Source organism: Mchenga conophoros, linkage group LG13, assembly GCF_057382185.1.
Source record: "Mchenga conophoros isolate Kocher_MC1m ecotype Shallow Benthic linkage group LG13, M_conophoros_male_GT1.1, whole genome shotgun sequence".
Taxonomy (NCBI): Eukaryota; Metazoa; Chordata; class Actinopteri; order Cichliformes; family Cichlidae; genus Mchenga; species Mchenga conophoros.
In genome coordinates, this window is record NC_140538.1 from 12251226 (window position 1) to 12278306 (window position 27081).

General features: G+C 39.5%; 1 protein-coding gene across 2 annotated transcripts in view; it reads left to right on the forward strand.

Annotated features, from left to right (window-relative positions):
• Nucleotides 1-27081, forward strand: part of grid1a (glutamate receptor, ionotropic, delta 1a) — a 290281-nt gene that overhangs the window by 204467 nt on the left and 58733 nt on the right. For both annotated transcript variants that reach the window (XM_085296490.1, XM_085296491.1), the window contains exon 4: nt 1513-1718. In XM_085296490.1, coding sequence (XP_085152616.1) covers nt 1513-1718 — 206 coding nt within the window. The remainder of the gene's footprint in view (nt 1-1512; nt 1719-27081) is intronic.

Consider the following 27081-nt stretch of genomic DNA (forward strand, 5'->3'; position numbering starts at 1 on the left):
GGTGATGGCCAGAGGGGCCGATGGCGCGATATGGCAGCCTCGCCTCTGTCAGTCTGCCCCAGGGCAGCTGTGGCTACAACTGTAGCTTGCCTTCACCAGTGTGTGAATGTGAGAGTGAATGAATAGTGGTATTGTAAAGCGCTTTGAGGGGTCCTGAAAAGCGCTATATAAATCCAGTCCATTATTATTATTATTATTACCTGGAATTATCCATAATTGCTGATTGTCTCATCAGCAACACATGCAGTGAATGCAAGGTTAAAGTCAGTGTTAGTCAGTTACTGCAGCTGGGTATTGCATATAGAGATATCTAATTACTTCATGTAGCCAAATGAATTGTAAGGGTCGAGTTGTGAAACCATGATTAGGTTTGTATGCAAAGAAAATGGGACAAAAAAAAGAAAGTGTGCGGTTTCAAGTGAAAGAGTTTTCAAAGAATGCTTCTCTGTAAGTTTAGGGATGCCTCAAAATGATGAATGATTTAATTTCCTCTTTTGTTCTGCCCTTTGAACATTCTGAGGAGAATCCACGAGCAACTGTGATTATTTATGTTAACCCTCAAAATAGACTTCACTGCAGCAATTTTAGGAAAAAAAACCTTTCCATCTAATTCTTATGATTTGTCTCATTTGGTACATATTTCCTCTGCAGTTTGCCTCAAGATATAGACTAAGAAACAGGGTCGATATACTAAGATGTTGCATCTGTGCTCAGGATAGATTTTCTTTTTTGTTTTTTGGGGGGTTTTTGGGGGGGGTTGGCCTAATTTCTGATTTTGGCCCTCAGTAGCAAAAATATAAACAAAAATGGGTACAATGAGTTCTGTGAATTTCTTCAGCCTCATTTACATTTGTGCATATGCCCCTGTATTTTGTCCATTCTGAGTACTAAAGCACTAGAGCACTCGATGACTCATCAAACCTTCACTGATGCAACAGTAGGAACCTAATCATGCACGCACACAGACACACACTGGACACAGAAAGAGGTCTGGCCCCAGCGATTTCGCCCAACCTCTCTTTAACAATGCAGCATGACTTGGCACATGCTGGGCAGCTGCTCCCCCCTGTGACTGCTGGGATTGGTGTGCTTATTGTGAACTCACTGCTGCACATCACCTCTGATTTGTATGTGCAATGCAGGCATTTTAAAGTGCTTTCCTTTATAGCGAACATAGACACACACAAAGATCTCTGGGGACCGCAACACCTGCCTGCAGTTTCATATCCTGTAAACCCCACGAAACAGACAGACAGGAGTGCTTGTTGTGTTTTGTCACGCTTTAGATCAGGAGCAAAGAAAGAAACCTGCCTTTAAGCCTTTTGGAATGAAGCCTGAGAATATACTCTGTGTGTGCAGAGGTTGAAAGTGCAGCTTGTGATTAAATGTTCCTCGAATATAGCACCACATAAGACAGCAACTCTCAAAGTGTTTTTTCTTCCTCTCTTTTTGTTTGTGTTTTTGCATTTTCACCCATATCATATTTTCATACCATCTTTTGTCTACCATCAGATATCCGAGGTTTGCAAACCTTTATGGACCAGGCGTCTCGGCTGGGTCTAGATGTTTCCTTGCAGAGGGTGGACCGGAACGTTAGTCGGGTATTTAGTGACCTCTTCAACACGATGCGCACTGAGGAACTCAACCGGTACCGGGACACTTTACGGAGGGCCGTGTTGCTCATGAGCCCTCGAGGTGCACAGGTGTTCGTCCACCAGGTAGGCTGTGTTATTGACTCTTGTTTTGCTTTGTTTTTCAATAATGGATGCAACAACAAAGTGTTGTAGTCAAACACCAAGAGGAAAAACAAATGCTGCATAGAGATAATGATCCATAAAAAGAAAAGCATTTCCTGACACCCTTAATCTGAAGCAAATGAAAAAAAGTACACTAGTAGTGAGGGAAATAATTAATTGAGCCCCTGCTGAATTTTAAGTTTGTGCACTTAGAAAGGAAAAAAAAAAATCTCAAATTTTTATAGGTGTTTTATTTTAATGAAGGTAGACAGAATATCACCCAAAAATCCAAAAAAAAGCACATTAATAAAACTACAAAAATTGATTTGCATGTCATTGAGTGAAATAAATATTTGATCCTATACCCAGCCAGAATTCTGGCTCCCACAGAGTGGACATGACATTATATTGACAATACAGATACTCCTAAAGTATACATCGCATCCATTCCATCCGCTCCACCACCATGGGCATGACCAAAGAGCTCTAATACGGAGAAGATTGTAGACCTGCACAAGGCTGGAATAGGCTACAAGATCATCAGCAAGAAGCTTGGTGAGAAGGTGACGGTTGACAAAGAACACCATCTCCACAGTCAAGCACAGAGGTGCAAGCATTATGCTTTGGCTTGTTTTTCTGCTAAGGCAACATAATTACTTTACCACATTGAGCAGCCAATAGATGAGCCCTTGAACTAAAAAATCATGGACAAGAACCCCTTTTTCCTCAAAATCCATGCATCCTGGATGGGTCTTTCAACATGGCAATGACCCAAAACATACCACCAAGGCAACAAAGTGGATAAACAAGACTGGCTATAGAAGAAGCGCAATGAGGTTATGGAATCTCCAGACCTCAGTCCTACAGAAGATCTGTGGAGGCAGCTGAAACTTTGAGTTGTCAATCAAGAGCCAAGAAATTTAAAGGATTTAGAGAGTTTCTGTAAGAAGTTGTAGGCCAAAATCAACACTTAGATGTGTTGACCAACTACAAGAAACGTCTTACTGTTGTACTTGGCAACACGGATTTCTCCATCAAGTACCCTTGTTGGAAAGTACAACAGTACTTGTCAAGCAAAACATGACTTGGTAGGCCAAATATAGATGATTGTGACTGTTGGTATTCCATTGAAAGATGGTCTCTAGGACTTTAAAAGCCACTCAAGAAAACATAGAATGCTGTAAATAATTACACAATATAACCAGCATTTCTACAATAAAACAATAATAAACAACAATTTGTTCCTTAATGCTGAAAAGATCAACAGTTCAGATAAAATAAGCTGTGTGTATCCACAGAGGATTCTCTCTCAACTCATTCTGGGTCATAGTATCCCAATTTGGAAGCTCTTAGTAATACCACCACTATTTGCTCCTTCTAGATCATATTTGCTTATTAGAGATGGATGCGTAAAACAGAAGGCAATATATCTAACTCAGCAGACATCTTTTCTGCCTTTAATCTCACCTCAGTAAGTCCAAAGTTCATTAGTTAATTAGCTGGCCATTCCTCAAAACAGTTTTAAAAACATAAACTGCTGCATGAAAATAAACAAGTTTTCCTGCGTTCTCTCTGTTAAAGGGTGTCTGAAGTGAAAGGTGTCCTTTAATTATTTGTTGGGAGTTTTGTCAAAGCGTGTTGAAAGATTATGTAATGTATTGCATAAGCATGTTTGAAGAATGGGCTTGTGTGGCACTGGAATTGCTGGACACAGTGAAGAAATATGGCAAAATAAAACTGAGTTGAATGGCTTATTCTGGCCAGCAAAGGCATCGAGGTCTGACACTCAATCTTCTGCTCTTCTGGCAAGGACAGATACACGCTGATAAAGATTTTTCCAGAAGATTTCAAACAGACTTGAAAAGGTTTGACCTCGAAGGGTACAAAAGGAAAAGGGACATTAAAATATGGTTGCAGATAAAGAAATTATGCCAGTTACACAATAGAAAAATCTTTTTGTTTGAGTTTATCTTACCTGTAGCATCCATCTGTCTGGTAAATACAAGATTAAAGAAGGTAATGGTTTATTAAGTCCATTATATTTGCTTAGTGGAAATTTCCTTTAATGATATTTGACGTGAACATAAGACAAGTTATGGTATTACTATAGTCCACAAAACTAATCCATGGAAAGTAATTAGTTAGGCATTGCAGAGATTTAATACTAATAGATTGGGCGGTAGTGATAACTATTTTCAGCTGAGCCTTTATTTATTCTTGTTTTCGGAACACTATGGAAGGCGCTATTTTCACTTGGTACGAATGTTTCATATTGTGAAAGATTTAAATGTTAAACTATTAAATGCTACGGTTGAGCTGTGGGAAATGAAAACAGGCCATGCTGATGTAGTGATTGGCTTTACAAAAGCAAAACCTAAAATTAGTCCATATTTGTCTTTTTATTGCCATTGTAGCTCAGTGCATTTTCAGCGTGCTGGATGATAGGAAAGACATGTTATGATACTTGTCTTTGTAATGTAATTGTGTACATATACTTCGTGTGTCGTCAAAGGTTTTACCCTGACAGGACTTTATTTCACCTCTGTTTATCCTCAATCCTCTGCGCTCATTTATTTAATCTTTCTATCTATTGTGAGCAAATACCATAGGAAAAAGCCTTAACCTCCTGTAAGTCAAAACCCTCACTTGCATTCTGATTAGCTTCTTGTCAATGCTCTACAATTAATCTAAAAGTGAAGCACTTACAGACAAATGAATTAGCGCACAGGCCGTGAATACACAGAGGCTTTCAAGTTTCATTAATGACACACTGCTTTGATCTTTTCCTTTGCTGCAGTGAATTCGGTTTTAGTATACAGGTACACAGGCTGGTGCATAAGTCGTTTATTCACAAAAGATTTAATCTAGAGAACTATATCCCTTATCATTCCTTATGCAATTAGCATAAGGCATCTGTCAGGCATCTTGGGGACTAAGAAATAAGCGCAGCTTTGCAATTGGCACACCCTCCAAATGCTCCTGTGAATACATTAATGTAAGTGTTGGAGATATGTACATTTATCAAAGCTTCATTAATACCTTTGTAATGGCTGTCAGTGTGTCCACACCTCACCAAAGATGCTGGGGCAGAAAATTCAAATAGGCAAATATCTCAGTGGAAAATACGATGCCTTGAGGAGTTTAGTACTCATGAGATGACATCAATTTGTAGGCACCAGTGTGATGTAAATGTTAACAAATGTGTTTAATAGCTAACTGAAATTGATGATATTAGTTGTCCCAATGATATGTGAAAGGTGTGACAGAATGTGTTATGGTAGCCTTGAAGGACACACTGAATAACCACTAAGAGATGTAAAACATGCATAAGATTCCCTCCATACACAGAAAAATATTGAGAACCAAGTTGACTGCAAAGAGAAGAAGAAAAAAACAGAGAAAAAATTACTTAAGAGAAGCCACAAAGAACTACAAAGAGATGCAAACTAACTTGAGTGAAATTTATTACAACACAAAGATGCATGGCAACCACAGGGAGACTAAAAAGGGTCTGTAAAAAGACCCAAGTGGACTAGCAAGAGACACAAAAGGACTACAGAAAAAACCTAGGAGGACTACAAAGAAGTGCACAATTTCCCCAAAGATTGGAAAAAGGACAACAAAGGATCCCAGACAAGTACAAGGAGGCGCCAAGAGTCACAATACTGTACAAAGATTCAGAAACAGAACAGATGCAAGTGATGGTAGAGATGCATAAAGGCTGGGGCCCAAACATAACATGACTTCAGTATTAACAACCCTCTTAACCTGACAACTTAAACATGAATATTTACAGCCTTTAAGGTCTTTTGCTTTTCCAGCAGAATGACTGTCCATATTCCAAAAGAATTCCGCCTCTCGATTTACTATAGTACACGAACTGAATCTCTATCTTTCTTTCTTCGTCAGCTTCTCAATAAGGCAGAGAAAGTCTGATGTGCCATTGCAGTTTTAAAAATCCAACTTTTAAATCCGAGGACCGCAGCTACAGGGACATTTATGGAGGGCTGTGGATGACTTTGGTCCTTTAAAGTTGTATAAAAACCATTTGCAACGAATGAGGGAGTGATCTTCGATAAGACTTTAAGTTTTAATAAACAAATAAATGCTGTTCTTAAAACTAGCTTTTTTCAACTTGGGGTACTTGGAAGGGTGACGCTCTTTCTCTGCTTAAGTGATATTGAAAAGGTTATTCATGCATTTATTTCATCTCAACTTCACTATGGTAACAGGCTCTGTTCAGGTCTCACTCTGTCAGTGCTTGGCTGAATGAAGCGCAGCTGCTAACCAGCACATGCAAACAAGACTCCTCCATGTTGGCTTTCTTACATTGGCCCCCAGTCAGATTTCAAATTTATTTTAAGAATTTATTTTTTGTTTTGAAGTCTTTGACATTTCTACACCTCTCTGATCTTTTATCACTGCACACTCCCCCTTGAGATCTGTCGAACAAATGCTGCTGGCTGTCACAAGGTCAGATTAAACCACAGAGTTGATTGGGTCTTTTCAGTAGCTGCTTCTAAATTGTAGAGCTAACCACCTCTCCACATCAGGATGTCCCCAACATTTGACACTTTTAAAAGCCACAATTAATTTTATTCTTTTATCCTTCAAACCAGGAGGTCAAGTATATTTTCCTGGCACTGTAAATAGATTTGACCTGACATTTTGCTTTCCATGTCAACTCTTTTAAAGATTTTTATTATGTTATTAAGGTTAAGCCTTATTCAGAACATGATAATTTGCAGTGGCTAAGATTATGATGATAATATTTTTCAACGTAAGGCTGTCACTTTGACACCCTTTCCAAACCTGTTAGCATAGTGCCTTGCCTTTTGCCCCCTTCTTTTTTTCTTTAAATATTCTTATGCTTTAAGTCCCATATTCCCATCAGTCCATCGTCTACAAGGCCAGGTGTGGGTGAATTGAGCACATGAAAAAAGGGCACCTCTGTTCTACTGACAGTTTGTCAAAGGACTATTACCACTGTAGACCCCATATTCCCAACTTTACCTTCAGGTTCTTCCACCTTGTGCGCATTACCGAGACTCACCGAAGTCTCACATTTTGTTTTGATGATTCTCTATCTATCACATTCAATCACAAGTCTGTCTTCTCCTGTCCACTCCCAGGGCACAGTCATTCTGGTATTATAAACAGACTGCATGACATTGACACTGCCTGTGGTATTATGGTGAGATTCTGGGCGCTTCTCCTCTCTCATTTAGACAGTTGCCATCTAGTCTCTTGTTCACATTGGCCATGAGAGGATGTAGCGTCTTCTGTCTGTTTCATTTGTGCCTCTTTTCTGACACCTGACTGCTCTCTGTTCCCTTCATGATAGAAGGATTTCACTGGAGTCACACAAGCCTTTTAGAGAGCCATAAAGTGGAATTTTAAGCTTTCAGCTGTCCCATTTCTTCGTCCTTGGGTTGTATTAGTGAGCATTTGCTAAATCACTTACTTAAAATGATGCACATTTAGGTTAAAAAAAAAAATCTTGACACATTTTATGAGTTACCAAAGTCACTCACCAATTAATTGTCAGTGGAGCAGCCCCAGGCTATATTTCTTGAAGACACTCAAATTAGATTTTTGGCTCTAGGCTGTGGCCCTGTGAGATAATCATTCATTTTCACCAATGGTGATTTAAATGCTTTAAGCAACTCAAATACCTTTGCTAAATGCGAATTCTGAAAATGAATAATGTGTCCTAATGGTAAGCTCAATATGTGTAACTATATAGTTTAATCCAAGTAAATGCACTATTGCTCAAAAGTTTTGGGTCACCCCGAAAATATAATGTTTTAGTTCATTTGGCTGAAGGACCAATGAGCTATGGATGTCACAGCAAACCGTCCATTATCCCTCTGTCTGTTAACAGTTCACAAGATTCACTGCTCTTCCTACAGTATTGGTCAAGATCACCTAGCAGGTCTAAAATGATGGGTCGAGGTCACATTTGCACTCAGCTTTAACATCCCTCTGGGTTCTTGGCTAGCTTTGAGGTTGCATGCTGTCTGTGCAGATGCTTTCCAAGTACTGATGTTGTCTTAGCAGTTTTATACAATTGTTCCTCTCCTGGATGCAGTCAGCATCTCAGTATTGCACACTCAAAACCTGTAGAACACACCACCCTTTTTCTTCCTTAGGAACAAAAACTTAAATCTGTTTCCTGAAAGTTGATTGTAGCATGCATGTGCAGGAAGACAGAAGCATATCTCTTTCTATCTATAATTGGGAGATAACTGAAGATACTTTGTAATCAAAGTAACAATATAACTGTAACTGTAATGTAAAAACTCAGAAGCACGTAAAAACTCCAAAACACGTACAAAACACAACAGAAGTGCTCCAGGATGCTAGGGCGCAGTGTTGAGCTTTTGTTACCTAGTGGCTACACGGGCCAGCAAGCAAACGACCGGATTTGGTGTGTGGTAGTAACAGGTAAATGAACATTTTTTAAAATTATTTGAATATATATGAGTGCTTGTGTATAAATACACAAACAATACACACATGCTTTCAATTGTGTAATTTAAGTGATCTAGGTAGTTCAGTTTTGAAGTTCAGTTAATGCTAGAAATGTGTTTTGGAGTTTGTACATGCTTTGGAATTTGTACGTGCTTTGTCTCTAGGGGCCACCGTATATATATAAACATATATAACTAAAACCACGTTGTTGTTTTTTTACATTAGTAATTCCTTTTGTGCATAATTTTATATTGTTGTTAATAATAAATTAATTAAAGCAACAAAACAACCTGAAGAGTCGGTTGGGAGCTGAAAGAGCCGGCTCTTTTTAGTGAGTCGAGCCGAAAGAACCGGTTCTCTATAAAGAGCCGGAAATCCCATCACTAGTGTAAAAATAACTCAGTAACATTAGCAAGTGGTGGAGGCCAGCAGGTGGTTGAGGGAAAGGGGAGGCACCTCAGGAGGAGAGACCCGAGGCGACATCTGTTATCCACCAGCTTGATAGCTAGCCGAGAGCTCGAGGGTCACTGAAGCCGCCGAGAACGGCACAATTCCCGGCACATCATTTTCAGATCACCGCGGACTTTCGCTACTCAGGTTTAACGTAATATATGAGTCACTTAGATAACCTAAAAATGTTATTGTTGGTCTTTTTTCAGTGTTTTATTTGTTCGTTTGTAAATCGGTTTGGCTGAGATTAAAGTTATTAGATTAGATTAGATTAGATAAAATAAAACTTTATTAATCCCCTGGGTGGGTTCCTCCTTGGTTTTCACACAGCTGAATAAACGTCAAACAGAAAACTAATTAAACAGAAGTGTGAGATGGTCGAGAATTTACGCTATTTTAGATAGCAAGGAGCAGACGGCCGAGTTTATTAAAATCCACCGAGACAGCGGCAACACTAAACAGAAGGCTAGACCGTCCAATTTCACAGCCGTTTAGTTCCGGCCTACCCGAACTTCTGAGGACCAGGCCCACGTAGACTGCGAAGGCCGGGTCCTCAGGAGGATGCAGCCCATGAATTTGGACATGACCTCTGTGTCTTTATGCTGCAGCTGTCTCTTCTTCTGTCACCCCCCCCCCCCCCCCCCCCCCCCGATTAGCTGATTAGCTTTTCTCTCGTTTGTTTATCGCCCACTTTACGGCAGAAAGAGGAAACCAGCGGAGGTCACGTTAAACAACAGGAGCACGTTTAAGCTTGATCAGCTATTTTTTTTATATTAATTTCTAGTATCAGCTGATGTTTGCTGGAGCCCCAGCTGTAAAACCTGCTGGTCATGATGTCGGTTTGGATATGTGGTGAGAGGGAAACATGAAGATGAAACCAGGAGATGTCCTTACTGAATCATCAGAGCTGAATAGGTGAAAGAGAAACAGGTTTACCTTTTAGGTGACATGAATAAGTTGAAGGGAAGTTATGGACTGTTTCTGAGAGACAAATAATACCAGGATCCATTTTTTTATGTAGCTGACAGCTGGTAACTGTGCATGGACAGATCTAGCAAAGTTTTGCCAGGGGGGCCAGGGAGAGGGGGGCACAAAGAAATACTGTACTTTCGTATTCTCATTTAAAATATCTAGCTTTTAACAAACAATTGTCTGAATCTCACAACAAACAATAGGATAGATTGATACATATATGCCAACAAGACAGTAAACATCCCTGTCACAACAGCGTTTGTTTTCATTCAAAGGCTTTATGCTTTTTCCTATAATGGCGGGCTCTCTAGTCAAAATGCCTGAGCCGATTTTTTGTCCCAGTCCAGCCCTGTATGCAGCTCATCTGCAGTCTGGAGTTGCCTACATCTTCCTACTCGGAAGGCTGAATTTCCGAGTTCTGAGCACAATCGAAAGCACCAGGACTGCAGTTTTCGCGTTGGATGTAAAAAGCGCACGTGACGCTGTGATGTAGGTTAGAATCATCATCAGCATAATTTGCAGACGATAATGGTTGTAGCCGCTGCGATGCTTTCGACCAAAACAGGCGCAGCTTGATGACATCATCAACATGCGCTATTGCGATAGAATGGTATAGTCAAAATCTCTATCGTTGGCCAAATTTATATCGTTTCTATCGTATATTGTTTATATCGCCCACCTCTAGTATCCAGTTAGGGAAGCAACACATTAACAAGAGAATTCTGAGTAAAACCAAAGTTACTTTCCCTAGTAACTAGTTACTTTGAAAGTAATGAGTAACTTGAAGTAACTGAGTTACTTTTGATAGAAGTAACTAGTAATGTAACTAAATCACTAATATAAAGTAACTTGCCCAACACTGGTAATGCATTACTGTGAAATGCATTACCAGTGTTGGGTGTAATGCATTACTGTGAAATGCATTACACCCAACACTACCCATGTTGTTGGAGGATTGGGTGACTGTGCTAGCCACACCACACCATTATAGGCAGAATATCAGCTGACTGGTTTTTTTTTCTAAATAGTTTTTGCATAGCTTGAAGCTGTACATTATAAGTCAATGTTCTGTTGTAGGAGGACACAGGACCGCGACATTCACAGGGTACGGCATGGGGCTAAAAAATGGAGTGATGCTTTCCCCAGTTCAGTGTCCTCTTTATCCTATAGAAACATGTCACACATCACTCCCTCGCCCAGCCATGCTTGCAAGATGACATCAAGCACTCAAGACATTGTTTCAGATATTTCACATCTCATAAATGTTCTTCTTTTTGACACAAACATCTTAAAATTGTGTATAATATTTACCCATCTCTCTTTCTCTGCTCAATATTTTGCTTTTATTGGCCAGTGTCAGATATAGCCTTTTCTTTGCAACCTTAGAAGGCCAAGTTGAGACTGGAGTTTGACGGTTACCAATTGAAAAATACTGCCAGTTGAGGACCTCTGGGTCTGTTTTCTTAAACTCCATTCTTTGATGTTTTTGTCCTCATGCTCAGTTATATACCAAGGCCTCTCACTTTTACTTTTGGTTGGAGCCCGTGTGTGTGTTTTTATGAAGAGAGTAGTATACTGTTGTATAAAATTTAGCCTTCATTTCTTGGGACAAGAATGCTCTGTTGAGTGTCAGAGGGGGAAAAAAAAGTTATTTCTTTCTTTTTCTCCCTTTATTTTACTATAATCGAAGCTACAAAGGCTGGTTCTCCACACACTCATCTAGTCAAACATCTTTGAGCTGTACTTACATAAGTTGAAAAAAGGTTTTTCTCGTGATCAATTAGCCTTTTAATATAAACTGTCATTATCTACCGTATGCCACCGACACACTAGAATTATGGTTGCTGAAAATGGAGATCAATATGCCGAGATTCAAATGATCATTAATTTCTCTGCAATTTAATTGTATTGTATTAAGTTCTGAGCAGTAATGCATTTAGTATAACAAAATCAGAGTCAGAATGTTGGTTTAAGGCCCTTACAGAAGCATGCACAGTATAAGCCTTTCTAGTGCAATATAAATGAATTATTTGCTTAGTCTCCATAGCATTTTTTGTCAGTGTTCTTGTCGGATGGAGGCTTCCTGAAGGTGTTGATAAGACGGAAAACAGAATGGGTTGTGTCAGCTGGCATGCCAGCTCTGCAGCGCACTTGATGGATGAGGACAGGGGCTTGGTGAGGTCTGCCTCATGTGCAGTGGCTACACCAAGCTATGAGAGTGACAAGCGCTGTTGCCAGGTAATGTGAGAGGGAGAAAAAGGTGCTCCATAGAGGTAGTAGGAGGGTTAAAAGGGGGGACTCACAGAAAGAGAAAGAAAGAGCAAATACAAGAGGGAAAAAAAGAGATGGATGTAGAGTGAAAAGGTTAACAGTGAGAAAGAGTTTTGGGCGCTAAAGGGGGGGGGGGGGGGGGCCTCTATCAACATAATAAAGCACCTCTGCATGAAATGGTAATGGGTGAAATCTAATGGAAGAAATGGAAGTGGAGAAAGACAAAAGCGATGAGCACTAAGATAATGTATATCGTATCTGACCAACTGTACCTACTGGCAATGATCTCATGGTTAAATAGGTCCAGTGTAGTCAGAGAGAACAAAATAATGGACTTTGGCAGTTGGAAACGTTTTTGTCAAGCTTGTAAATGTGGATGCTGTATACATGGATGCTTTCCATCAAAAACGTGGAAACAAGGTTTCCGAGCTTGTCACGCACAACAGACTGTTGAAATGATTTTAGCCCAAAGTAAGTAAGCGAAAGCTATTTTTAACTTTAAATTGTGAATAACTGTAACACCATTTGATGATGTTTGCTTTTGCGGTATGCTTTGGGTCATTATCCATTTCTACTGTGAAGCGTTCTGTGATCAGTTTTGTATCGTTTTGTTGAATCTGAGCACAGAGTTTAGCTCTGTACACTTCAGAACTCATCCTGTTACATTGTACATTTCAAGACCTCCTCAAGGCCGTTCTTGACTCGGTTAGATGTTGTGAAAGACTGTTTCTTAACCAGAGAAAGATTTCTATCATCTCCACTTCAAATGTCTTCTGTAGTATTCCAGTTCTTCTGAGCTGGATTTTGCATTTCTTCTTTTTTTGTACCTGAATGTTATTTTGCCACGCATAAAATTTTTGTTATCTGTCTAAAATGTTTTTTAAGGTTTTTCTCTGTATTATGATACAGGGCCTGACCATAAAACTGTTTGATAGTCAGTCATCTAATTACTTCTGAGCCCCTAAAAAGGGGAGACGATAAAGAAAAATGTCTCAAACACCCTGAATAAGTCTTGAATTTTATTCATCTTGTTCTTATTTTGATGCAAAATCTCTCTATGGTGGTGTACAGAAATAAAATGACTAAACTTATGTCATTTTCTAAATACTTATGGACTCAGCTGTAGCTTCAATCTGTCACATTTCTTTTTTCAATTTACTGGATTTTCACCTTGAAGAAAATCTGTTTTTAAAGCAACCATGTCATTAACTGTCAGAGAGGCTCTGTGTGAACTGCCATATAGTTCTAGGCATGCAGTACTGTGACCTTCACCTACTAGACTGGTGACTGTGGATTACTACATTGCCTGTCATATAGTGATATTTTGATTTTGCCTCAGTCTTCTGCTTTATGCACCTTCTCTACCAAATACAGCATCTTGTTCATTATCCATATATTTCATGTCTTTCAAAGTGTAGAAGGTAATATTAATGCACTCACTGAGAAAATACACTGGAGCTGTTTTTATACTCGATCAAGGTCTTCGGTATCGAACAGAACTGTGGCTGTGTGACTGCATGTCAGATAGGCAACTGTGTTACAAACTGATCCACTTGTCAAGATGTGAGATCATGATTTGCTGATTAAAAATGGACCCATGTGACACTTGAGTTTGATTTGCAATAAACACATTTGCCCTTGCTATGAATTGTGTTTTAATGTCAAGGACTCTCTTCTGTCTTATTGCGTCACAAACGCTTGGCGATGGTAATTTAAAAGCAGCCCCAGTTGACATGCTATTATGGAGCGCTTTGACGACTTTTCTCGGTGAGGGTCATGCCGTTGACATGACAGACACACATAGGGTGCATGCATACAAGTCTCACGCACATTTTATCCACTGCTTTCTGGCAGCAAAGCAATAGATGTTGTTTGGCAGAAAGCTCTTACTTTTTTACCATTTTGTGTCAATTATTTTGTCAAAGTCAGTGTCACAGGTTGGAAATGGTACGGAAGAAAAAAAATGTTTGCAGGTATTGTGTTCACTTCAACGTTACAGTGATGGGAATTTGAGAAAAATGTTCCAATAACAGACTTACCAAATGTGGTTGGATTGGAGAAAGAAAAAAATTACTCAAGATTTATCAGCTATGTTTTTGATCCAAATGTTATTCCTTCTTATCAGTGGCACTTTAACTTATTGAACCATGAAGAAGGTCTAAAACAATTTTCCACCATTTGGCACCTCTCAGGAGTAAAAGCTAATATCCCCGCTGTCTAGATTGTCTTCATTTCCTCTGTCCAGTTCTTTTTCTTTTCTCTACTGCACTGTTTACCCCATTTTTATTGTTGCTCCAGTTTTTGACATTCTACATGAGCAATACGCAGCTTCACAGGTGACGCATATGGTAAAATTTTATACCATATCAGCGGTAGTCAGTAGACTCTCAACAAGTAGATTTTCCCTTATGTTGTAACAAACTATTCCAGCATGTAGCACAGTTGTGTTTCTGGCACCTGAACCTTCCTTCTCTCTCAGATGGAATAAAGCTGGCTATGACCTGGAAGTGTTTATCCCGGCATGACTCATTAACCTGACACAGAGAGCATGGTGTTGGTGCAGGGGTGCGTAGTGTTGGCACAAACAACATCTTTTGCATTTGTGCACACACAGAGATTGTACAGACGTGTGCATATGCAATCACCCCTGATTCTTTCCCCAGATCTATCACTGCCAGTTTTGTCTACACCCCTTCCCTTAGTGCTAATGAGTGAGGCCAGGTATAATTAAAAAGCTCCAGAAGTACCGCACAGCCTGTTTAGTTTTCTTTTTCTTTTAGAAAGAAAACACAAAAAGAATACTTGCATCCACTAGAGGACTGGATTTGACCGGTTCATAATACAAATGAAGGCTACAGTTTGTCATTAGTTGAGTGGCATGAATTTATGGAGGTGACAAACAGAAAGGCATTATGGCTAGTACTTAGCAGGAGAAGTGCAGCTGAAGTTTTAAATAGTGGACATTATATAAAAGCCTATTCAGTATTAAGATTAACTTTTCTTTATGAGCAGACAGTGACTGCAGTCATATTCTTTTTGGCTGATTAGAGCGATATCACCATTTCTAATCCAAATATGGTTTAGATTAGCTTTTGCTGCTTATTAAGAATAATACAATTGTTAAACAACACTCAAAACCATGCATTTCTGCACACATTTATAAAGTATAGTTTACGGTGTTCAGTTTTTTTTTGTTTTTTTTTTTCAGGTTTATAGTGATGTTAGCGTGACTCTAGGGATCCCCTGAATTCACCATGAAAATAGAATTTATGCTTTTGGTGAAATGAGCCCATTAGCATTTAGTTACAAGCCACTAGCTTGGGTGTAGAATATATGTTTTATGAATAGGGGCTTGGTCAATATGCTAACAATAATGGTTTAAAATAGAAAGTCCAGAAACAATTGGGTGATCTCACAGTGGCTGTTTGCCTCTTTTTTATAAAGTCTGTGCAAACGTCTTACCTTATCTCCCAAAGTTCCTCTAGAAAACATTACACTGGCTTTACTAGTAAATGATCTGCACTTCTGCAGTACCTTCTAACGTTAGCAAGGTTATGCAAATAAATAACACACTTATACACTCAAACTCACCTGAGGAAGAAACTTGGAGTTCTATGTCTTGCCCAAGGGATCTTTTAAATACCTTTAAATCTCGTGCCATTTAGTCACATGATTAGAAAACACATAGAGCAGGGTATGAAATTTTGATGACTTTGTGCCAATTTAGGGAGTGGAATGATTTAGGGCTGCAAAGAAAAAAAAACCACATCAAACACTAGTTGGTGTTTGTGAATATGTATTTCATACGGTTCTTTTTAACCAATATTAAGGTGGCTGTAATATTCCTTGATACCAGCTGCACTTGTCAGTGTTAGAAAGGTCAAGAAATTAAATGCTCCAAGATGGTACAGTATGATATGATCTGTGGATAAATGGAATGCATACTACTGCATAAAATGTTACCATGATCTATCATTATCTTTGGGCTGTACTTTGAGAACACTGAACATAGACTATTCACATACTAAAGTCATGTTTAGACATGAACCAGTCAACCAGTGTGAGGCAGTGGTTACTGGAATGGAGTGATCAGAGCACTGTAGCCTCACCGATCATCCGTTGAGGGCCAGAGTTGAAGGGGTGTGTGGAGTTTATCTCGCTTACAGTCCACTGGCGTTGCTCCCCACTGGCTTAACGCTCCCACCTCTGGACCTCTGTCCTCTCGCTCTGACCCTCAGTGCTGCTCCTCTATTCCATTTTCCTCCCAATAACAGCATGACAAATTGAGGCTGCCAGAAAACGATCTATCACTGTCCTACATCCCATCCTCCTCTGCCCTCTGTTGCCTCCTTTTCTCTTTCTCGCTGTCTCACTTTCCCCTTACGTTCGTGTTACAGGGCGGTCCTTTTTTAGCTCTTTGTATTTTTCCCTTAATGGTTTGATGTTTTCCTCTACATGGACACTTTGTCTTGCCGCCCTTGCCTATTTCCCATAACCTCATCCCCTTTGCTTTTTTTCCCCTTATTGCACTGTATACTTTTATCTTTGTTGCCATTTCTCTTTGTGTGTTTATCCCCCTTCACCCTCCCTGCAAGCTTGTTTTGTTCACTAATATTCTAACTCTATTTGGTTTGTCATCTTTTTGTTAGGCAGGCAGAGAGGTACGTTATGGTATAAATTTGTACACCTTTTAGCCTCCCTCTAGTATTATCAGTAACATGGAAATAATAAAAGGACAAGTGTAATAGATTTCTGTTTCAGTGTAAGCTTTGTTTTGTAGCCTTTTGAAACTCCAGAAAATAATTTTGCTCCCTGGCCCTGGTTTGAACAGTTTGAGTGTCTGTGACTAAATTAAGCAGCTCCATGTGATTTTTTTCCCTCCATAATAAGTTGAGTGTTTATCATAAAGCATGGAGAGACTGTAGTGTGCAGAGAGAAAACATTAATTGCTTTGCGAGACGAATAATTGCCACTATTTGACAGGTAAATAATGAATGGCTCCCTCTCTGTCCTTGATCATTTATTGGTACCTCTATATGAAACTCTGCAACGTTCAGTAACCGTGACGATGAAATATTCATGATGAGTTTGCCCATGTGTACAAAAGGTTACCTCCTACATTACAATACTAAGAAAGTAGTTTACTCCAAAAATAAAATCTAAATAAAACCCACTCTTCATGTATATATCTCATGGGAGAGCTGAATAATCAAGAGAAATGGTTGTATATCCAAACTGTGGTATTAAAATCGAAATCAGGGCAGTTGGCAAGCTCTTTACTTGATGGATAGTTATTACTTGCGCAAGTATGAATCATCTGCTGAAGCTAAAGAGCTGTTCATAAATAATTTGCCATTTCATAAGTAATCCTGGAGAATTAAAATGGTGGTGTATTTGAGGTGATGGCTTATTTCTTCACATTAATAAACGTCAGAGGACTTTTTCAAATGTGGGAAAGGGCCTTGGGTAAATAGGTAAATAACTTGAGAATTGTGTTATTGATGATGAAAGTGGAAAAAATGATTATAATGATAATAAGGGGTCGTGATGAAAACAACAATTGCGGCCTATCAATTCGAAGCGCTCTGGCTTCTGTAGCCTTTTCATTCATAATTTGCTTAGTAAATGGATCAAAATCTGGCAGTATTTTTGTGTAGTCACAATTCCAACAATTTGTTATTTTATTATTATTCAGTCCAGTTATTGAATTTAGCATATCTTGAGACCATTTCAGCAAAATTTGACAAACAGTATGATACATTTCTCAGGTCATGTGACAGGCTTTACTTATTTCTTTAGGACATGACTTTCAGATATTGTTCATTTGCTTTTTTAGGCTCGCCAGGTTTTTTTGTAATAGCTCTTACGGAATCACCTTAGTGCTGCAAACTTTGCTAAGTTGTATGTTATGCATAGATACAACACTGGTTCATAGCTTAACAAAAATCTAAGCAAAAAATCTAACTTGAAGACCACTTTTAAAGTACTGATCTTTGGGTTAAATAATAAAGGAATAAGGGGTGGTTCAATACTTTTGCACAGTAGTTTACATCATACACACCTCTTCAATTTATGCATTTTCATAGCAGAACCCAAAACACATTCTTGTCCTGACAGAGGGTGATAAGATTCGATTGATGTTTCTGATTGTGATTTATCTTTTGCATTATTGAAACAGTAAACCTCCTAGACAATTTTTATTACTTCTGAAGGGAGAATAGTTAATGTCATAAAAGGCATTCAGTGAAGTCTCATTTATCTAGTGACCTCCAGAGCTGCATACGACTCTTTTTTTTTTTTCATTCTTACTCCTGTATTGTAAATCAGTAAGCAGTAGGATGAGAGTCCAAAACCCAGCTGGTCAGAATTTGTTAAGTGCACTTTTATACTTCTAATAATTTTTTTCAGTGTGGAAAAATCATTTAAGCTATTTCAGTTCCTTTATTGTTTTTTTTTTTTCCCAAACGCTTATGTAACTCATATTCTTTCTAAATTGGAACAGTGAAAATGCATACAGACAGTTACTTTGTCTGTATGCATTAATAGCTTTATCACTCTGTATATTTATCTCCCTCCAGCATAATATGAGATGCAATTATACCAAAACCCTACAATATTGTCGGAAAGTTCTGTGTCTGTGAAATTGTTGCTGTGGGCTCAGGATTATTGCCCAATTCCCAAGTGGCAGACTCAAAATACAGTACGAGTTATAAGGGTAATTGCAAAGCCAACCACTTGGAAAACAAGTACTGTATTGGTACCCGGCACACAGCCTATCACAGATCAAAAGCTCAGGAGAAAATGTTCAATTAAAGTACAGCCCCAGTGAAAAGAATATAAATATAAATGCTGGTCCGAGTATCCCTTTACCCCATTTTTTACCTGTTTCCGACTTACTTTTCCCTGTTTTCCTATTTACTTTTGACTCAAACCTCTATGAGTCAGTGTACAACATGTGCACATGCATATTCATGCTTTCCTTTGATGTCTCATTTTCAGGTCTGTGTTAACCCCCACATTCAAGATATGTCCATATACTGAAGCTCATATATGCATAAGCACTGTACATGGAGATATGCAGATGGTGTTCCTGTTGAACAGGAAGCGCAAAATTTTTTATGCAATATTCAATATGTTGTTTATGAATCACTAACTGTCTTTGTAAATAACTAGAATAATTTCATATAGCAAAAGTAATTCAGAAATGTTTCCTGTTTAGTTAGTTTATCATCAACATGCTATTTGATTGACACCTCACTGTTATCATGGGTATTATGGATATTCCCCATATCATTCAATGAAGCTATTATTTCTGTAACAGGTCATCAGCATCTTGCTGCACAAACCTGTTCTGAGAAGAGCCTTCCCCGCAAGTCTGTGGGAGGCTGTGAGTGCCGCTGCAATTGCATTAGCGGATTTACTTTGCATCGTGAGCACTGTGTGAAATGCTTAACTGATTTTGGCGTAAAAACCCAAAGAGCGCTCTGGAGAGAATTACTGTAAATGCTAATCTCTGAAGGAGTACAGGGACACATCTTGAACTTTGATTTCATACTCTGCCTAGATTGTTGCTTTATTTGTTATGCCAACACTCTGTTGTTGCGTATTTAATTCAAGTGTAGTAAAGAACTGGAAGATTCACACTATCATGCCAACAAGTCTTCTGTAAAATTAAAGTTTGGACCTTGCTGCACGTTTACGACATGATTCTTTTGCTTCTATGCATCTGCCATTCTAAACTCATCCCCCCCAAGGAAATGAAACAGTACTTTCATTTTATGTATTTATTTATTTTTTATTTTCATGTTTAATAACTCATAATGAGCATTTTTGCATGTAAGACCACACAGAGAAATCCAAGCAGGCAGGCACACAAACTGGCGTAACATGAAAGATTTTCTGTGATGCTACATTCAAACACGGGCGACATGACTGTTGTTGTAATTTTACCCCAAGCAGATGAAGAAAGTTCAGAGGTCTCCCAGACTTGACAGAAAGCAGAGTCATTTGTTGTCTCATAACTGTCAGGATCAGAAAACCCCCATGGAGCAGAAAATTTAATCACACTGCTACAGTGAGGCTGCTGAAAAGTAGTTACTATCCAAAACTACACAGTTTGGGTGGCATTTAAGTAAAGGTTTTCCTGCCCTTTCTACTTTTCAGAAGACTTGCCAAATGCAGTGGATTATAAAGATTTTGACAAGAATGAATTCCACCTCCAAAGCCCTTCTTTCTGCCACTGTCACAGTCTTTCATTCCTTCACTTTTTTTTTTCACTCCTCTCATTCTCTGGGCAGTGCAGTGATTTGACCTCATTAGTTGAACTCAAGATCAGCTAAGAAAGCAATTTGTTCCTTTGCCTCCTGCAGAGTGCATCACATAAAAACTGTCTTATGAAAGCAGTTATAATTGGGCAATAGGGTTTTAAGAACTTCAGCGATATTCATTGTGACATTTGTCTAGTGTCATGTTCAGACAAAAAGTCTGCCCAAGAGCAGATGGGAAATTCTTAAACTATTTCTCTATGTGCCTTGTACCTTTTCATTATCTGCATACGCCAAACATTCTCCATTACAAATAATATGCAGATCACCCCTCCACCCTCAACCCACTCTTTGATCGTTTTACACAGATTCAAACACCCATACAATAATGCAAAAATAATAATAGCTATCCCTATTTTGAATGTCCAACCAATGTGAACTTTTAAGAGCCTTTGGACATGAGTGGCATAATGTTTCCTTAGGACGTTTTACTAAAAAGTAAGAATTGTCATGACTGATCACTCCAGGGATTTTTTAAATTCTCAATATTTGAATAATACCTTAAATGTACTTAAGTACAGTACATGTTCTAAGATGACACGTCATTAAAGAACTTTACAGAAATGCTTTGGAGGTGTCATCTAAGTGTTAAACAGAATGTGGAACAAACATTAAAAAAAATAGCAAATACATATTAATTACAGTTTACACTGTAATATACTGCTGCAGCTTAGGAAGGGCCAGTGAAGCATGCAGCTAAGTCTGATGAGATCTCCCTTGGATGGGTAGGGTTACGGTAGAGTTTGAGGCTGCAGGGTGTGTGGTGGGAGGATAGATGGATGAAGAGGAGAAAGTCTACTGTCCAGGACGCCCTGTAGAATATCCTCCAGATCCTTCTTTCAAACAGGCCTTTTCAGCCCTCTATTCAAAAAGCAGTAATTGCATCATTTTTCAAGGCCCTTGCCTCTGTCTGACTGTGAAACTGGCCCCATTAATCAAACTAATGGAGAAGTAAGTGATTTCAAAATATAGGCTTTGATCATGCACCCCCTATCCTCTCCCACAGCTCCGCCTTCCCCTCAGCTTTGGGAACCCCTCTCCTCCCACTGTTCCATATCTTTCTTTTCTCATAGCCCTCCATGTGCACTTCACTACATACTGTATGAAAAGGGCTGTGTGAGTAAAAAAAAAAATTTTTATATTATACTTTTTTACGTTTCTGTTAATGCATGTAAAAGCTTTGCTTTTGCGAATTCTGGCAGTGCTGTGGGCCTCCAGCTTGATTAGAGTTGATTTTCAGTATAGGAGAGCACCAAACTGCGTATATGAGGTTGTAGAAAATGGTCACTCTAAAATCATTCTGGCCTATTAATGGGCAAGTGTGTCCCAAAGAGTCACAGTTCAGACACATTTATTGATCCTGATGAGACGGATTAAATTAAAGTGCTCCTCAGGTGTATTGAAAAGCTTGTGCCAGCTATAAAGCAGCATAACCATTACTTGAGACCGCAACCAGAGCACAGTTGGAAATTAGATTCCTTTCTACCAAAAGTGTAAACCTCCACACAGAGAATACATCTCATTATATCTTTGCTGCCATCGTGGTGGTCTCAGGGAAATAAAAAAAATGCATTTAGCATGCATTTGACTAATTTATTGTCTCTACAATTAGGAGTCCATTCAGACTTGGTTGTAATTGCCCCCAGAGTTTAGAGCACTGGCATTGAATATCTATAAAGCTTTCATAAAAGAACCTGTGTTCACCTCAAACCATTGATGAGTTCACAATGCTGACTAGTAAACAGTAAGAAACATTTCATTAAACAAGCATACATGATTCCCCTAACAGTATCGCTGATGATGTTGTCACTCGAGCATTCATGATTTATTTAACGAGGTAATTAAAGCAAAACATACACAAGTCTAAGGAAAGTAAAGAGACTGTGTGGGTGCACGTGTTTGTGTGTGTACGTGTGGACATGTGTGGCAGGGCATGCATGGGAATGAATTTGACACGGTACTGTGCAAAACTCTTGAGCTGCTCCTCATTTCTTTATATTTTTTTCAGGAAAATGAGCAACAGCTGGAAGATCCAAACCAAAAATGTCAAATTTGAATTGAATCAATCCACAAGACCTGTTGCCACTGATCTTCAGTTCAGTTCTTGTGTAATTTGGCATATCTCAGCCTTTTCTCCTTGTTTGCGTCCTGCTGCCTCCTGCTGCGGCTTTGGTGAACAGGAGATAGATTCATCTCTCAGCTCCTCTGTCAGGTCTTTGCTGGGTATTTTTTTTTCCATCTGCTACTGTTATATCTGTCTGTCCAGTTTCCTCACAGTAGTGTACTGACATGCTAGCAAAGAGGTTGGTTAATGATATTCTTGAAGTATCCATGCTTTTACCAACATAGTTGTTCAAATTTCATTTCTGTCCTTGTATTTACTGGGCAGCTAGCTCTCAGTGTTTTTGTTTTGTTCTGTTTTTAAGTTTTCATTATGTCAAAATTGAAACTTTCACACTCCCGCTCTCCTCAAGGCATCTCTTTCTCTTGGAGATGCCACTTTGTTCTAGACTAAGTGATGAGTTTCATGTACATCTTTGGCCCCGCTGACCTCTCACAATTAACTATCTTGCTCCCTCTTTTTTATTTGTCTGCCCACTTAACGTGCTTGCTTGTACCTAATCAGGCAGAGTTTGCTGTATACCAGCAGTCTGCTTACCATGACCTCTGACTCTAACCAGCATGAAGAAGTCCTTGATTATTCAGAAGAGGAGGGAAACAGCATACATCAGGAATATTGCAGTAATTTACAAGAGTTCCTTTTAGTGAGATTTTTAGGAGAAAACAAAGCATTAACACCATGGGCCGAATGTGCTAATCTGCCATTTGTTATGGCTGTGGGTGACCTCCTTTTTTCATAGTGGTGGCCGTATATGGGCCACAAAAATATTAGGGTGACACACTAAAAACAGAACAGTGCAGGGGCACAGCAGAGGGGAATGGGTGACGACGGGAAATTGTGAGGGACGTACAAAGTGACACAATGCGAATGACAAAAATTGTATATGCAGAAATAAATAACAAGTTAATGTTTCAGTGTATTGTATGGTGTCTTCCTTTCTCTTGTGCTCACGTTTATTAAAATTATTACCAACATAGGACATTCACTGGGAGGTCCAGCACATTTTGGGGGGTGTCCAGAGCCCCCCCTCGCCCACCCTTGTGGCACCCCTGGTTATGGCCTCTACTCTGGTATCATCATCTTTTCTTTTTTTATTATCAGGTTGGTTTTTTCTGGGGGGGGGGGTTTTCACTTCAAAGTATTCCTATTTACTGCACTGTGGATTTGAAATAGCATAAGCTCACACTTTTATATTAAGAGACTGACATAAGTTAAAATGTTGCAGCTATGCACTCTATTAAAACCCCTGCATGCAACATAACAACACCCATTACTGTGTAAAGTACTGTTTTTAAACCTCAATTTTAGATTCATGGGAAGATTTACAGGAGCCATCACTAGATGAAAAAGCAGAGAAGTTCTCAGCTAATGCTAGCAAGCTTGGTTAGTGGAGTGTATCCATAGACTGAATGGAAGCATTACACAGACACCCACTACTACTGCTGTTCTCTTACTAATATGCTAAAGAACTAATACAATGTTTCTCAGCAAAACTGAAGCTTCTTGAACAGGTTATATTGCCCAGCATTTATTATATAAATGCATTACAAAGCACACCAGTCCCTTAACCGACTCTAATTAGCTGAGGTGAAGCCCAGCAGACAACTACTGCCTTTGTCTGTATCCAGCTGTCAGTCAAAGCCAGCACACTTCTAATAATGCAAACTTTAGGTGTTAATGAAATTTAAAGAGCGGGTAAAAATTTTACAGTTTTAAAAATTGTACCTGCGTCCCACATTAGCTATTGCTGATCGGCAGTACTTTATGCGCAACACAAGAATATTTAAATCTAGAACAACTAGTGCCTCGCATCAAGAGAACCACATCTGTTATTTTTCACAAAAGAGTAAAAGCAATCTATATTTGCATTTTCATTTGTGGGATTCAGAGGTTTTAATCTTGAAAAGCAGATTTTCCTCAGTTTAATTGCAGACAACTTTATTGAGATGAAATGTTTCAGAAAAGCATCAAAAGTTTATTATGCATGTACGTATCTCATATTCTTTAGGCAAGCATTGTAGTATTTCTCCATCAAGATGTGATTATTTGCAACAATAATGTATTGTTGGCAAATTTTTAAAAAAATATTATCCAGAAATAATGGCTTTTCAAGCGAGTCTTATACAATACCACAGGTGGGAAAGCTACATTCAGACATAGTTTGTGACAGTAAACAGAATAATAACTAGCACATGCTTTATTTTCTATGAAATAATAAGCTCAAAATTAGCATATAAACTTTAAAAGTCTATTTTAAAAGGATTTCATTAACTCCAGTAATTCCTTCCCGCATATACTCTTTTTCCTTAAGGCAAATCACTAGAATTACTGTAAGTGTACAGACCACAAAAGGAGAGACTTAGAGTAGTGAAAAAAATAAGGTGCATGATATGCTCCACAGTCTTGTGTGACTCACTGTTTTTTTCATTACATCCTGACTAAGCTGTCATATCTTTTATAACACCTTTTTTTCTCTCTGATTTCTCACCTAACCCTTGTTTTCACTCTTCTCTCCTGGCAGTCATCTGCGAACTATGACTTTCAAGTTCAAGTTCAAGTTCAACTTTATTGTCACTTCAACCATATACAGTTTAAAAATACACAGTGAGGCGAAACAACGTTCCTCCAGGAACCAAGGTGCTACAAGACAAGTTAGTGCAAAAAAAATAATAATATATAATATATCTAGTAATAATATTGTGCAAAAGAGCATTTACAGGTTGGTGTGTGCGATGGTTTGGTGGTGTAGGTCAGTGTGTTTGCGCTTTGTGTTGGTTAGTCAGTCCAGTCTCAATGTTTTGAGGTATTTGAGTTAAGCTGAGTGATAATGTTAGTGTATGTGTGTGTGTGCGTGTTTATCAGTCAGTCCCTTTTTGCTGAGGAGACGGATGGCTTGTGGAAAAAAGCTGTTGCACAGTCTGGATGTGCGTGCCCGAATGCTTCGGTACCTTTTTCCAGATGGCAGGAGTGTAAAGAGTGTGTGAGAGGGGTGTGTCCGATCAGCCACAATGCTGGTGGCTTTGCGAATGCAGCGTGTGGTGTAGATGTCCTCAATAGAGGGTAGAGAGACCCCGATGATCTTCTCTGCTGTTCCCACTATCCGCTGTAGGGTCTTGCGGTCTGATATGGCACAGCTCCCAAACCAGACAGTGATGCAGCCGCTCAGGATGCTCTCAATAGTTCCTCTATAGAAGGTGGTCAGGATCGGTGGTGGAAGCCGGGCCTTTCTCAGTCTTCTCAGAAAGAAGAGACGCTGTTGGGCTTTCTTGTGCAGGGAGCTGGTGTTGAGGGACCAGCCGAGGTCCTTCTCCAGGTGTACACCCAGGAATTTGGTGCTGTCAACGATCTCCACAGAGGAGCCGTTGATGCTCAGCGGTGAGTGGTCGCCTCGTGTCCTCCTAAAGTCAACAACCATCTCTTTTGTCTTGTCAACATTCAGAGACAGGTTGTTGTCCTTACACCAGTCCGTTAGTCTCTGCACTTCCTCTCTGTACGCTGACTCGTCGTTCTTGCTAATGAGACCCACCACGGTCGTGTCATCAGCGAATTTAATGATGTGATTTGAACTGTGTGTTGCTACACAGTCATGAGTCAGCAGTGTGAACAGCAGAGGACTGAGCACACAGCCTTGTGGGGCCCCAGTGCTCATTGTGGTGGTGCTGGAGGTGCAGTTCCCGATCCGTATTGACTGAGGCCTTCCGGTCAGAAAGTCCAGGATCCAGTTGCAGAGGGAGGTGTTCAGGCCTAACAGGCTCAGCTTTCCGATCAGTTGTTGGGGGATGATCGTGTTAAATGCTGAGCTGAAATCTATGTACAGCATTCGGACGTGTGAGTCCTTCTTGTCCAAGTGTGTCAGGGCAAGATGGAGTGCAGTGGAGATGGCGTCGTCCGTTGAGCGGTTATGGCGGTATGCAAATTGCATTGGGTCCAGTGAGGGGGGCAGCAGGGTCTTGATGTGTCTCATGACGAGCCGTTCGAAGCACTTCATGATGGTGGGTGTAAGTGCGATAGGGCGGTAGTCATTGAGACAGGACACAGAAGACTTCTTGGGCACGGGGACGATGGTGGTGGCCTTGAAGCACGTGGGGACAACGGCACTGCTCAGAGAGATGTTGAGGCATTTTCAGCAGTATAGTATGAGAGTGTACCCCAGAGCAGAGATTACAGCAGTGTGTGTCTGAAGTCTGAATGTGCCTTGTTGTTCTTACCTGGTGGGCAGAGTTTCTTTAGAGGCAATGTGAAAAACAAGTCCTCAGTACCTGAAGGGACTGAAAGGTTTTGAGAGACATACATGTCAGTTTGTCATGCAAGGTCCCTGACATGGGCGTCATGTAGGGGTCCTACATTGTAGTAGTCCTTTGTGAAAACTGTGTAACTGTACTTAATGCTCTACAGGAGCCCAAATGCAACTGTCTTATGTAATCAAAGCAGTTTATGACTGGATACACTTAATGGAACGATAAGGTCACGGCTTCCCAAATCAGCTTTCATGTAGAACAAAACAGATGGAAGTGTCATTCACTTGACTCTGTGCACCGAACTGCTTCTAAAAGTTTCAGGCATTTTTTTTTTTGTGTGTAGCTTTTGCAAAAGTCTCAGGCCACACATCAGTTCTCTATACTTTGCTAGGAAAATGGGAAATATTTACAGTGATTTATTAAAATGTGCAAACATAAATGTAAATACAGTAGATAAGGCAGAAAAAGAGTTTGTACAGCTCCAGGCTTCTGGA